This window comes from Onychomys torridus, chromosome 16, assembly GCF_903995425.1.
Source record: "Onychomys torridus chromosome 16, mOncTor1.1, whole genome shotgun sequence".
NCBI classification, from domain to species: Eukaryota; Metazoa; Chordata; class Mammalia; order Rodentia; family Cricetidae; genus Onychomys; species Onychomys torridus.
The window spans coordinates 7,038,510-7,053,608 of NC_050458.1; the positions used below are offsets into that span (position 1 = coordinate 7,038,510).

The 15,099-nt window shown below is 42.4% G+C and overlaps 1 protein-coding gene across 26 annotated transcripts in view; it reads left to right on the forward strand.

The window, feature by feature from the left end:
• Positions 1 to 15,099, forward strand: part of Rims2 (regulating synaptic membrane exocytosis 2) — a 465,362-nt gene that overhangs the window by 430,626 nt on the left and 19,637 nt on the right. Inside the window, exon 1 of one of the 26 annotated variants that reach the window (XM_036208696.1) lies at positions 7,097 to 7,595. The exons of the other annotated variants lie outside the window; for them this stretch is intronic. Coding sequence (XP_036064589.1) covers positions 7,454 to 7,595 — 142 coding nt within the window. The 5' untranslated portion in view covers positions 7,097 to 7,453. Of the gene's footprint in view, positions 1 to 7,096; positions 7,596 to 15,099 lie in introns of those variants that run through there. 26 annotated transcript variants of the gene reach the window in all.

Genomic DNA, 15,099 nt, shown 5'->3' on the forward strand with positions numbered 1-15,099 from the left:
ACTCACTCACCCCTTAGCGCACAGACACTCGTCACTCACTCATCCCTTAGCGCACGGACACTCGTCACTCACTCACCCCTTAGCGCACGGACACTCGGGTCACTCACTCACCCCTTAGCGCACAGACACTCGTCACTCACCCCCTTAGCGCACAGACACTCGTCACTCACCCCTTAGCGCACAGACACTCGTCACTCACCCCCTTAGCGCACAGACACTCGTCACTCACTCATCCCTTAGCGCACAGACACTCGTCACTCACTCATCCCTTAGCGCACAGACACTCGTCACTCACCCCTTAGCGCACAGACACTCGGGTCACTCACCCCTTAGCGCACAGCACCTTCGGGGTGTCAGCTGCTGCTGAGTTGCTTAGTTTGATTACTGAATTAGCCACTTGTTTTCCTGTTTTTCAATACACTGAGTAGAATTGAACTACCTTCAGGCAGGAATTCACTTATACCCAGTCTAGGTGATGTGTTTGACCTGGAAGGAATGTTTTTCATGGGCTTTCTTTTTCCAATATTCTATTTAAAATCCTGAATTTTTTAATACTTTGGAGAACCTTCATTTATCTCTACTGCCTTTGGATTTTAACAACCTTAATGTTACAAATTTCCTATCTCCATATATAGTGAATTGATTAAGTTGTCTACAAGTAAAATTAGACATCTACAAAAACATCAAATTTCCTTTATGTCTGAATAGTATCAAGCAGTGTAAACAACTTAAGAAGTTTATGTCTAAACAGTATGTAACTTACCTGAACAGAGTGGTCATCAAAACTTTATTTCCAGGTGTACTCAAATGAGTGCATGGAACTTAGCCAGTCACAAAGGAAAGAAAGCAAAAACTGGACTGAATTGTGACTGAGGGAATCCGATGTTCTGTGCATATGTAATATTACTGTAGTCACGCTTCAGTAAAAGGAGCAAATAAATAATGAGTTATGGAAGAACAAGTTTCAGCACACTTATCTTAGGGATGCTACATCATTATTTCGTTGGTACCTGAAACTCAGGAAGACATTTAGATCTTATTGTCTACTTGTACAGAATGATTGCACCCATAAAATTCTGAAATGCTATTGATCTCATGTTATGAGAAGTTACTGGATGGTACTTCCCCAGAATCTCCAGGTGAATCATAGCAGAAAAAGAAAATGTCTTCTTTTTCCTGGAATGTTCGAGAGTGATCTCCTGATATTCCTACATAGACTTTGTATGAATTTATTACTGAGGCATTATGAGGCTATGGGGGTATGCATTTTTCTGGTATGTGGTTTTTTTCCCCATCGTTCCTGGCTTATAACTCCTTCCACAGGATAGGCCATTAAAAAGCAGTTTCTTCTCTTTAAGGAAGGACACAGAAAGTCTAATCTCCTTGCCTTGAAGTTCATCAGCAAGAAAATCTACTTTTTCTGATAGTAGATAAGGCCCCATTTCAGAAGGGAGCTGACCTGTTCTCAGAGGGAACACTGAAAAGCTGCAGGAGCAGACATTAGACAACACCCTTTTCCCAGTCACCTTGTCACATAGCTGCCACCACCTCACTACTTAATGCTTGTGCCATTCAGTTTCACCAACACCGTCAGAGGCAGTTTAGAGAGATTCTAGATAGCTCAACATGTGGAGAGCTAAGAGAGTGCATAGAAACTACCAGCTCCTTCTTCAGTGCGCCCTGTGTGTCTCCACCAACAGCCTTTGTAATGAGATATCCCCAGATGTTTCCCTCAGTTCTGGGAGCTGCTGGGGAGGGGCTTGTGGAAACACCAATCTATAGCCAGTCAGAATCACAGGTGAAGCACCCTGGCATCTAAACTGTAGGGACTGAGAGCATTACAGGCACTGAGCCCTCAAACTGGGAGATCTAGGACTTGGGAGGGTGTCAGGGAAGGACACTGCTGCCGTCCCCTGGTGCTACAGAACTGCTTCTGTCTTGCTGCTGGAAAGAGATTTGCACATTTTTCCATAAGAGATATAATCTGTGTTAGGTCAGAACAGGAGAAACGGTGCATCTGAGCTGGTTTCTCCTTTATCTTCAAAACCACAGAGTCTAAGCATTGTTGAAGTAGAGTGCAGCAAAGTACTGGATTCAAGAGCTGGTTTGCGCTGTGACTCAGACGTTGTAGACTTACTGCGGGTTCCATTTCTTAACAGCCTGCGCCTCAGTTTCCTCCTCTATATAATGAGTCTGTCTGTAGTATCTCTGCAAGTATTGTGTACTTAGGAAATGGTTTTATGTGTTGCCGTGCAGAGCTTTGGGGGGAAGGCTGGTTACAATAGTGGCATTTAATGTTAGCCACCACTTCACTAGTATGGAAACTGCAAGAGGTCAGGGATTTCTGTCAATTTTTGTTTGCTATTGTATCCTCAGTGATGGCAGCATGTCTGGCCTGCGGTGTGTATGCAACAAATATTTATTGGATGACTATTTTGTTAATTTTGTCATCTGTGAAGTAGAGACAATGGTAGTAACTACCTCGTAGTGTTGATATTAAATTATATATATGAAGGACATAAATCTAGCTGTTATCTTCATAATTATTACTGTGCTTAGAGGGATGTGTCCCAGTGTGTGCTCCTCCTCACTTTCTCTTTTCATTACATGTGGCTTTGATCTTTAAGGATTTTTCCCCTTCGTGCCACAGGTGAAATCTTATCACCATGTTTTAGCTTAATCAGTATGTTTTTACTTCCATGGACAGATTTTCCTAAGAGGTAAATACATGTGTTATCATGAATCTCACTGCACTAATGATGGGACTGTTGACTACTTCATCTCTTTTGTTTCCCTCCTATCACATTTGAGCACCTTTTTCCCTCTTCAGCTTGGCTGGGTTGTGGATTGGGCAGCTGCTAAACTGTAACATCTGTTCTTCACTTTCAAAATCTGCCAAGTAAAAACTAAAAATACCTTTGAAACTGAAAGCTCCAAGGTTTATGCTTTATTTCTGCCATATTAACATAAAGCTAGGAATGAGAGAAAAGAATGTTGATTTCAGATTTTAAATTCAGTTCTGGGATATATAATATTTGGTATGTTTTATGGGGAAAGCAATGCAGATTTAACATAACTATGTAGGTAAAATAAGCAGTATGACTTTAAGATTGGATTGTCCACATTTGTTTTTGATGAACTTCACAGTATAATTATAAGCACATTTATCATTTCTATGTTCTGTATCTTTCTACCATCTTAGTTTTACATGAGCATATGTAACATCTGTGACATGGTTCTCAGACATTACCTGAAGTCAGACTGTGTGGTTCAGCCCTGCGCTGCCACAGTGCACATGTACTTAATATGGCTGAGTCTTTGTTAGGACATCTGCAAAGAAGATTCTCTGTTAGGACTGATGGAATATTTGACATATTAATGTAGTATGTTTCTATGAACTCTTATCTGTAAAATACGTTGGTTTGCATTCATCAAGTGGCATACAATACTAGCATATGCAAAGTATATCTGTTTATCTTTCCTTCAGAAAGATGATTTTCATATTTTCTGATGGAATTTTTTCAGGATTTTATTTTTAGAAGGGAATTTATTATGTTTATTTGTGACTCTTAATCTCTAATTATGTTTGGATGGATAAGAGAATTAAAAATAAATTGGGATCCTGAGTTTGTCATTTTCTAGAAATATGCTTGTTTCTGTGTAGTAAAATATAATGGTCCATCCTTGGAGAGGTAAATCCAAAAGTATGTACAGTGTGTAGCTACACAGAGCAGACTGCATATGCATGTACTAACTGTGTAGCCACACATGCTAGGCTACATATGCATTACTACATAAACTATTCGTGTCTTGGATTTGGACACGTGTACTTCTGAAATGGTTTTATGTGTTGTTTATATGAATTTTAAATTAATCAGGGGCGACAGTAGATGTGTCTGAATAGAATAAGGAATGATAACTAGGCTTGTTAAAATTTGTGTAAGCAACCCACATGTGTTGGTGTGCACTCTTGTATTCTCAACACTCAGGAGACTGGGGCAGTGAGATTAGAAGTCTGAGGCAAGTCTAGGCTACATAATGAGACCCATCTCAAAAACAAAAATGCAAACAATGCTAAATATCTGGGTTGGGGATTTAGCTCAGTGGTAGAGCGCTTGCCTAGCAAGTGCAAGGCCCTGGGTTTGATCCTCAGCTCAAAAAAATAAACAAATAATTAAATAAATAAACAATGCTAAATATCATGAAATACATGTCTTTATGTGAAACTAGAAATATTTTGAAAGCAGTTGAGCACAGGACTAATAAAGTGGAATCTAATTTGCCTCAATCATTTCAGACTATTCTCTAAGCTATCATGTGAAACAAGAATTATCTGATCATTACTGTGTGTGTTAGTTCTTTCTACCTTGAATCTTTCTTCCCCAAAGTAAAGTAGCTTTTCTCCACCTTCCTGCGTGTCCTGTTCCCCTCTCTATGCCAGTCTTTGTCACTTAAGATGGCAATGTTTAACTGTTTGAAAGCATCCCAGGGAGGCCTTGCTTTGGCGTTTCAAGAGAGGAGTGCTGCTCAGCTAGAAACATGCACTGGACTCCTCCGGTCTGACCAAGCAATGCTGAGGCACATAACATGGCCTAAGAGCACCTCCTCATACAGCCTCTGCTAGAGACTTGGCATGTGTCTTTCTGGGGCAACTGTCACCCACCAAGATGCAAAGTTTCCCATCCATCTCCATCCATTTTGTTTCCTGGGAACTCTCTGCTCAGCCCTCGTCCTTCATGTGTTCCTCCTGCCAGGAAGCTAGAAATGTCCTGGCAGTGTTTCCCAAAAGTTTTTAAGCAGGTAACTTTCACTCCCCACTTCGTTCAAGTATTTGTGTTCGTATAGCAAAGCTGTGTGCTTTTATTACCCTGCCCCATTCAGGCAAATAGCCTGTTAAAAGATGAATGATTTAGCCATTCAATCCTTCTGAGCCAGTACAAGAAACTATTTTACTCTTAAGTCTAAATTTCCTCACATATAAGATAGTTTCAAAGGCAAGAAACATACTTTACATCATAGTTCAATATACATATATACATGCATACCTACTCATGAAACAGAACTGTAGACAAACTCTGATTCTTTTATATCAGTTTTACTCTTTAAAATTTTGACCAAGAGCTGTGGAGATTACTCAGTGGTTCAGAGCACTGTGCTTTTCCAGAGGACCTGAGTTTGGTTCCCAGCACCCATGTCAGGTGGCTCACAACTCTGGGGGAATCTCATGTTTCTGACCTCTGAAGGCACTAGTACTCACATGCATGCATGAGCATACACACATCCATACACAGTCAGAAACAAAAAATTCAAATAAATGAATAAATTACTGATCAAATGCAAGTCCGTTATTTTCATAACTCACTAAAAAATCATGACTGACAGTTCAAAAACCGTAAGATGACTTTAAATAAATCCTTTCCATTTCTCTCAGCCTGGGATCTTTTTCTTTATCCCTCTAATGAAATTCTTGTTTAATGGTAAAAGCTTTTGTTCTTTCAGTAAACCGATGTGTATGAAAATGTTTTCCTAGAGTTCTCTGACTTTTATCTGGTTTTGAAATGTAGGAGAGTGAATACTGAAAAGGGAACTGACTTCAAGCTGTGGAATATTAATAAGAAAGGATGAATATCTGTCTGAAAACAGAGAAATTTGGTCTAAATAACAAAACCTTTTGTTACAATGATTGTGTGTGTGTGTGTGTGTGTGTGTGTGTGTGTGTGTGCTGAAAGTTTTGGACTTTTTAGAAAGATGTGAGAGTATTGTTCCTCGTGAGCAGTTTTCCTGAGCTCTCATGTCTGAGAGCCAAGCCCTCACCCTGTCCTGCGTGCTCCATCCCTTCTCACCTGCTCCGCCTTTGGTGTCTCTGCACTCCAAGTCCATGCTGACAGCACCCTGCAGGCCCTCCTTCCTGCCTTCTCCAGACCTCTGCTCAGGGGCCTAGCCTTGCCACCTCTGAGATTTCTCAACTGCCCTTTTCCTCTGTTTGCATCTGTTTTTCCTTGTAACACTAAGCCATGTACTGATCTATTGCTGCTCCCTAACTCCTCCCCTCTGGCAATACACATGCACACACACACACACACACACACACACACACACACACACACACACACACACACACGCGTGCGCGCACGCATACCTGGCGTTTGCCAGGAGCTTGGTTGACTAACTGAACTTGAACACTTGAATTTCTCAGTACTCCTAGTAAAAACCATGTATATACGTGTGTGTGTGTGCGCGCGCGCGTGATTACTTTACAAAATCGAGAAGGGAGCCGGTGGCGCACGCGGGAGGCAGAGCCAGGCGGATCTCTGTGAGTTCGAGGCCAGCCTGGTCTACCAAGTGAGTTCCAGGAAAGGCGCAAAGCTACACAGAGAAACCCTGTCTCAAAAAAAAAAAAAAAAAACCAACAACAACAAAAAGAAAATCGAGAGGGTAAATGACTTCCCTAAGGTTTTAGAAACTTAAGGCACTCTTCTGACTCCTAATAAAATGTATCAGACTTGCTTTGTGTTCAGAGACAGAGATTTCCATCTTGCAGAAACATGGTAACTTTGCTTATCAACGGTGCTGTTTTTTAGTAACTGTGTTGCTTACAAATTTATGTTAAGATGTAACCTTGTACTGTGATGTTACACTTGATGGTGTTATTCTTAGCAACAGTGGGCAGCTAAGAGAAAGAAGAAATTAGAGGCTCCTGGAATGAAGGCAAACTTCACGCGCATCATTGTGCGTCTCCCCAGTGTTGGTATTTCTGTTGTCTCTTTTCAAAGAACTCTCCTGTTGACTTTTTCCCGTTACTTTAAAGTTAAAAAGAGAGGGTTAATGTAGGTTTTCATAAGCACTGGTTAAAATATGATAAAGATAGTGCCTCATCTACACCTAGGGAGTGTGAACAGCTGCTGAAGAGAAATTGTTAAGGGAGAGTGAGTACCAGGAATTTCCCCACGTTCCACTCTGAGTTGCCTTACTCGGTACACCTAATTAGACACCATTCTCAGCTGCTGGCCATGCCAGAGGAGGAAACTGGTAGCTACAAGGGGTCTGCAGGTCAGAACCTGAAGTGCGCCCCGGCCTCGCGCGGTGGTGCCGCCCCCTCCAGCCGCTGATTGGCGGGGGAGCTCGGCATCAGCAGCAGCTCCCAGCGAGGGAGGGCACCCGGGCTAGCGGCTCCAGCCTCCAGGATCCTCAGCTCCCCTGGCGACACCTTGGACTTCCACAGTGAGCAGCTGCTCCTCTTGACAGTTTTCCTCCCGATCCCTCCCCAGCAAAGCCAAGGTCCCAGCCACATCCCAGCCGGGCTGGGCCGGGGAGGCAGGGACCGGAACCCTAGGGTTCCGCGGAACCAGCCCGCCCCCCGACCAGCAGGCTCTGGAACCGCAGCGGTCGCCGCGCGCCAGCCGCCAAGACGCCTCGTATCTTGTACCGCGGGAAAAGCGGGTCCTCCAGCAAGATGGGCCGGCAGGGCCTGGGGGGCACAGCCGCCGCTGGGCGCTCCATGCAACGCTCCCAGAGCCGGAGCAGCCTCTCTGCCTCCTTTGAAGCTCTTGCAGGCTACTTCCCCTGCATGAACTCCCTGGAAGAAGAAGGAGAAGGTGAGGACCACTGTTCCCGCCCCCTCTTGGTTGGTGTGTGTGTTGTAGATCACTTGGGGTTGGTGGCAGGCGGGTTGGACTCAGGTGAGAACTCCAAATAGCCTCTGTGCCGCTGCGAGGACTGTGCCTGGAAGACCCCTAGAGCACTGGTCTAAGAAGCACTGTTTGCAGGTTGTTCTTAGAGCTCTCCAGGCTTTCCTGGGGAATAGCTGCCTGGTGAGATTGATTGAATTATGGAGCACTTGGAAGCTGAATGAACACGTAGACCGGGTGAAGGCAGGCGGCGACTCCTGTGTGCCCCCACACTATTTGCTTTTGTTTACTTGCTAAATCCGCAGTCTCTGTGTCAGCATGTAGTCTGGAGGACAGAAATGCGGGAAAACTAAGGAGGACTGCAGCAGCGAACTTTAGGTGTCCCGCCTGTGACAGCCGAGATCAGGTGGAGAGGCAGTGTGGTGGACAGGGAGAAGGTAGACACACTGAAGGCACTTCTGCGCTGTGTCCACTCGGAACTTCGTTCACTAGCTAATGTGTGATTCTGGCTGTTGGCTGTCTCCTGTTCAACTGTGTCATTCTAAGTAAAAGGGACTGGCTCTGTTAAACTCTTCACCGAGAGATTTGCAGACCTTCATAAAGTTTGGAATAACAGATCCTGGTTTTCCTTGATGAAGAACTCTCATAAGATTTGGCAACCAAAACTGTATAGAATTAAGATTTACTTGCTTTTATTTCTTACTAGGAATCTACCGAACTCTAGTTTAGAAGAAATTAACTACCTACTTTAAGAACAGATGGGAATAAGAATTTCCCGTGTTCGCTCTGGAGAGGGGCGGACAGTTAATGATACAGTCAGTCTTCAGCTCTCCAAGTTTCTTCTGTCTTGATGTTGAATCTTAATTTGCTATAAACACAGACACATATAAATGCAGGTGTAACACTAAGGCAACTCCCTGTGAAACCATGACTTTTGATTTTCATACTTATCCTTGTTTTTCTGTTTTGTACGTTTACAGCTGACTTGTTTCCTGAAATTATTTCTTTAAAATTCTGGGAAAGGTATGAGGTCAACCAATTAGAGACCGTTCAAGTGAATGACTGGACAACCCTATTTGTAGCTGGTCCCCAGAATCCCTGCTCACTAGGCCCTGCTTGTGTCCTGTAGTGTTTAGCCTTGAGGGCCCATACCCTCTCTTAGCCGTGTTTCACAAATGAAGGTGCTGAGGCAAAAAGGAATTCAGAAACTTGCCCATTCAGTTGGCACTGGAGTTAGTACTGGAAGTCTAGAGTGACAAACACAGCCTGGTGCTCAGCTTCCAAGTTCTAGATTGTTCTTTATGGATACTTGACTGCACATACTCACTATCCTAGTAAGTACTGAAACTGTGATTCAGTTAGGTGTGCCTGAAAATACATATACTTAGATAAAATGTAGACTTATTTCTAAGCATTTAATGCTAATTCCTCAATCTTGAGTTTACTTCGCATAAGCTATCATCATTCTTAAGTTATTACTGGGATGTGGGGGTTTACAAAATACCATCCTAAAAGCATTTTTGAGATAGTAAGAAAGGCTTAAACAAAATGTGAAGATTTTTGAAAATTGAAAGTACATTCACTTATCTGTGTCTCATACAGACAAATCCCAAAGGAAGTTTCTACGTATACACATGAGAACAGATTTCTGTGCAATAATATTGCCTCTTGAGTTGCCAAGACAAAATGTTCCACAAGGAAGGCAGCATTTTTAAATGTACCATATATGTGCCTCTATTCCCATCAAGGAGGGACTCTCCACAAGTGAATCCTTCACTGGCCCAGAGTCAACTTACAGCCAAGAGAAATGAATCCAAACTTTCTTTTCTGGTTTCACAACACTCCTTCACTCTTGAAATTCCTGTGTTTTAAGAAACTGTTTCAACATCTCCACAGATCTGTGAGACACAGACACTGGTGGTCCAGAGCAGGACCACAACACTCGGCAATGTTTTTTTCTATTGAGACACCCATGCAGAACACATGGAGTTCATGTGGGCAATATACTTGGAAGCATTATTCTATCATTCCTGTGAGACCTATTCCAGCTCACAAGAAAAGGAAATACTTCTGAACATGGCGTTCACGTTGGTAGAGAACAGCTGATTTAATGGAAGCGATGGTCTCCTGATCACTGGAATTGACTGACTACATTAGCAGTCTAGTCTGTTCAGTAAAGCCCGGAGGAGAGCAAAGCTAGCATGTTCCTATTCTCCCCTTTTCTTTTTTTTTTTTTTTTTTTTTTTTTGGTTTTTTAAAATCTTTTTAAAAATATTTTCACCTGGAAATAGTGCAATAGCTGTGTTCTCGTTTCGTTCTTAAACAGTGTCTCTAGGCATTGCTCTTCCGTACAGAAAGTGCCCGAGAGGTCAAGTCATGATCAGAAATACTCAGAGAGGGTATTTGATGTGTTTGTAGCTGTGAGAGTGTGAATTGGGTGCATTATCTTATCTTCTTAGAGTCTAATGAAGAAACAGAAATAACGTTGTAACTATAACAGGTATTAGCTAGGTAAAATACAGTGTAATCAGACGCATTAAGAGAGCCTGATTTAGGAGTTAAAGAGGGGTCCCCTGAGAGAGTGTGTAAAATGCTGATTCAGGCATCAGTAACACAAGCTTCTAACTTTTCATGAAACATCATCCTGCACATATTTGAAAACTGCCTGGAATCCTCAGCTAGTGAGTAGTAGAATTAGGATCTAACCCCATAACTGCTGACTACAGTGCTTTAAGAATTGTTTCATAACAGTTGTATTAGATTGAATCTCCCTGTAGGAGGCCATGGTCTGAGAACTGAGCCCAGTAATAGTTATCATTAACTATGCAGCTTCTCTGTATTCCTTCCTTTTATTTCATGGGAGTTCTTTGAGATGGTTTTTGTTTTTTATGTTTTACTCTTGTGAAAATATAGACTCAGAGAAGGTAAACACGTTGCCTACACATAACAAATCCCAGTGTGGCTGGCTTGAGTCAGGCCAGAAGCAAAGTTAATTCACTGTGTAGACTGGTCTTTGTTTCAGCTTTTCTGATTACTGGCAAGTTTGTTTTTATCCTTTCCCTGCGTTGATTCCACAGGATGTTCTCCAGATCTCTGAGGCTGTTTTAGATAAAAGTAGTGGAAATACTACTCTTCCCGTTGTTAACAACTTATAAATGACATTCACTCATTCTGTCATGGAACCTGTTCGAACAGGTTATATTTTCACTCTGTAACACATTTGGTCCCAACAGTAATTCTTCCTTCCTGATACAATTAGTATACATAGGAAATTTGAATATTTGGAGCACTTATAAGAATAGAGGAACTATTTCAAGCAATGTTTCCTTCCATTTGTAATTGTAGAAGCAACCCTATAGCTTCCCATCAAAGAGAACACGTTTGTGTGGCTGAGTTGCTGATGCATGAGGGTCTCCTAGAGGCCGTCTACATGCCCCTGCGTTTCTAAGCTCATGGTCCTTAGTTAGTTATGTGTATATTATGGGACGAATTTTACTTCCCCAATATTTTACACCCTACCACCTCTGATTGAAACTTAATCTGGCCACCATACACAGAGAGCCTGTCAACTCAACACAAAGTAACTAAATAAGTTAGCATTTAATTCCTTCTGTATATCAGCCAGTTTAAAATTAAATTAGAAGAAAATCAGAAAGAAACGAAAGTCGCTTAAGAGTCACTAGAAAGCCGGGGACATCTGCATATGATAGCGAGGGTCACTGAAGCAGAGGTTCTTCTCGATGGTCACAATGGTGCAAACCTGAAATCCTGGGACTGGGCAGTCAGGGCGAGAGGACCACATGTTTGAGGCCACTGTGAATGAGATAGGACTCTCAGTAAAAAGGGACTTACCTAAACACACACACACAGCCTTTTAAGAGCCTGTTCAATTAATGAGATGATGTGAGTCCTAGTGTGGAGTTAGTGACACACCTAAGTCTTAGAAACTATCTTGCTGAGTAACAGCTGGAAACTCACCTTTGCTCTGTCGAAGTCAAATATTCTCCATGTATGTCAGTATAACTCTCAGTGCAGGAAACAGGTGTTGCTGCTAGGACTAACTGAATAGTTGCACTGGTGTTTTCCGTTTCAGCCGAATGCAAATCAAACCATCTCTCCCTATGAATTGTTTCTCAGTGTGTGATCTAGACGTTTTAAGTCTGATCACAGTATTTACACATCTTCCAAAGCCAAACTGGGGCAAGAGAGAGATGTATAGACTACTGTCTTAGGTAGGTTTCTATTGCTGTGAAGAGACACCATAACTATAGCAGCTCTTACAAAGGAAAACATTATTGAGGTGGCAGCTTACAGTTGAGAGGTTCAGGCCATTATTGTCATAGTAGGGAACATGGCAGCTGGGAGTATGGTGGTGTGCAGGCAGACATGGTGCTGAAGAATTCTACATCTTGATTTGTAGGCAACAGGAAGTAAACCAACTCACTGGGTGTGGCTTGAGCATAGATGAGCCCTCAAAGCCCACCTTCTCAGTGACACACTTCCTCCAACAAGGCCACACCTACTCCCGCAGGGCCACAACTCCCAATAGTGCCACTCCCTCAGGGGGCCATTTTCGTTCACACCACCACATCCCACTCCCTGGCCCCCAATGGCTTGTAGCCATGTCATAGTGCAAATATGCATTCAGTCCAACTTCCAAAGTCTCCATACTCTATCTCAGTCTCAACAATGTTTTAAAGCCCAAAATTCAAAGTCTCTTCTGAGAACCATGTAATCTCTTAACTCTAATCCCCTATAAAATCAAAGTGAAAAAAAAAAAAACCAGAGATTACATGCTTCTAACATATAATGGCACAGAATATGCATTACTGTTCCAAAAACATAGAAAAGGGAGCATAGTGAGGAAATACTGGACCAAAGCAAGACTGAAAACCAGCTGGACAACCTCCAAACTCTGCATCTCCATGTCTGATATCAAATGCTTTTCAGATCAACAACTCTTTTCAGCTCTATTGAGTGCAGCACGCGTCTTTCTCTTGGGCTGGTTCTACTGCCTATTAGCAGCTCTCCTCAGCAAGTATGCCACAGTCTGGCATTTCCAACATCTTGGGGTCTCCAAAGCAATCCAGGCTTCTCCTTCACAGCTTCACACAAGGCCTCTCTGGGCGTCAGTTGACACCTCTGACACGCCTGGTCTCAGCGGCTTTTCTTAGTCATGGAGGAAAATTCCATGACCCCTTTCTTCTACCCTTAACTCTAAAGCTAGAACCCCGTGGCCAAAGCTGCCAAGTTCTGCTGCTTGCTTGTTCAATTACATTGTCACCAGCTTTCTGTTTTCGATGGTTTTCTTTTGTGCCTAAGCTTGGCTGTCCTTGGATTTGCTCTGTAGACCAGGCTTGGCTCAAACTCAGAGTTGTGCCTGCCCCTGCCTCCCAAGTGCTGGGATTAAAGGTGTGTGCCACCACACCCAGCTCTAGCCTTTTCTTTAGTTCCTTTTCACAAGTTGGAAACTTTGTTGGGTGGGATCTTACCCTGAGGTCACCACTCTGTATATTCCATTTCTTAATCCATTTATCTCCTTGAACACAGGACTTAGCTCCATTCCACTTCCTGGAGCTCTTTTTCTCCTCAAAATTTTCATTTTGGAATTTGCCCTGTTCATCTTGCTCCTTTTCTTCTCTTTCTTTCTTTCTCTCTCTTTATTTATTTATTTATTTATTTATTTATTTATTTATTTCATTATAAATCTTCATTAGAGTTACTGCTATACTCAACACACAACAAAGTCTATACTAGGCTGTTTTGAGATTTCTTCCGTCAATGGAATTAATTTAAAACATTTCACTTAGCCTCAGGCAGACTCCTCAGACAACATTTCTAGATGACATGCTAAAATTCTTCTCCTCTGAAACCTCTTGAGTGAACACCCCACGGTTCATCAAACCACACTCAGCACCACTGTCTTCCACGCTCCTACTAGGATGGCCCACTAAGCAACACTTAAAGCTTTCCACTGCTCTCCTAACCCCAAGTACCAGAGTCAAGATTCCTCCAAACAAAAGCACGGTCAGGCCTTTCACAGCAATACCCCATTCCTGGTACCAACTTCTCTCTTAGTTAGGGTTTCTATTTCTGTGAAGAGACACAATGACCATGGCAACTCTTATAATAGAAAACATTTAATTGAGGAGGTGGCAGCGTACAGTTGAGAGATTTAGCCCATTATCATCATGATGGGAGCGTGATAGCTGGGAGTGTGACGACGTGCAGGCAGACATGGTGCTGGAGAGGTAGTTGAGATTCTTATATCTTCATGTACAGGCAGCAGGAAGTGGTCTCAGACACTGGGCATAGCTTGAGCATATAAAAGACCTCCAACCCCACCTCAACAGTGACACACTTCCTCCAACAAGACCACACCTACTCCAACAAGACCACACCTACCAATAGTGCCACTCCCTTTGGGGACCATTTTCTTTCTTTTATTGTCGACCTTTTTATAGAATCCATTTCCCTTGCATTATAATTTTATATGAAAAATCCTTTCATTGAACAAGTACATCATATTTAAAAATGACATGATTTTTGTATTAGATTTGTACTTAAGGCACACACAGTAAAGCAAGATATTTTGGAGGTTAAAAAAAAAACATAAATGGATCAACACTTCAACTCACATTAAACCTAAGAATCAGCATCTTTCACTATCTTAGGTTCAAAGAGCACCCTTAAACCAGCGATTCTCAACCTTCCTAATGTTGTGACCCTTTAGTACAGTTCTTCAAATTGTGGGGATCCCAACCATAAAATTACTTGTTGCTACATCATAACTGTAATTTTGCTATTGTTATAGATTGTCATGTAAATACCTGTGTTATTTGGAGGCCTTGGACAACCCCTGTGAAAGGGTCATTTGCCCCTAGAGGGGTTGCAGTGGCCCATAGCTTGAGAAACACCGCCCTAAAGTAATTGGAACCTTAAATATAGAAGTGAAAGTAAGCCCCAGTTTGCCTTCATGCTCCACCAAGGCCCGCAAGGAGATAGAGCTTCTTTGTGGAGACATTTTGCAATACAATGGCTTACAGAAGAAACTGCCTAGGAAGTTGTCATGGCAACCCCCATCACTATCCAGGACTATATCCACCCAGTGAAAATGCTTTCTGCTGTGATATGCTAGGCCATTACTATGGCTTAAAGAAGATCATCTGTATTTGTTCTACCTCATGTTGTACTGGCTTTTGATTGGGGAGGAAGGAGATTTACCAACTGCCGTGTGTTTATAAGGTGAGGTACTTAAAGAAACTGCCTACATTAAACAATGGTTTTAGTTTTGAAATATTTCTCTTTTTAAAATTTGGAAATAAAAATGAGGAACTGTGTGTGTGTATGTGTAAATGATGTTTTTGCAGAGACTTTCCCCCAAATCTATAGAGTCCTCTAGGCCTCACACAGATCTAAAGGCAGCCAGAGCAGCCTCTTCCCTTCCTGCCCTCCTCATTCCTGCCTCACA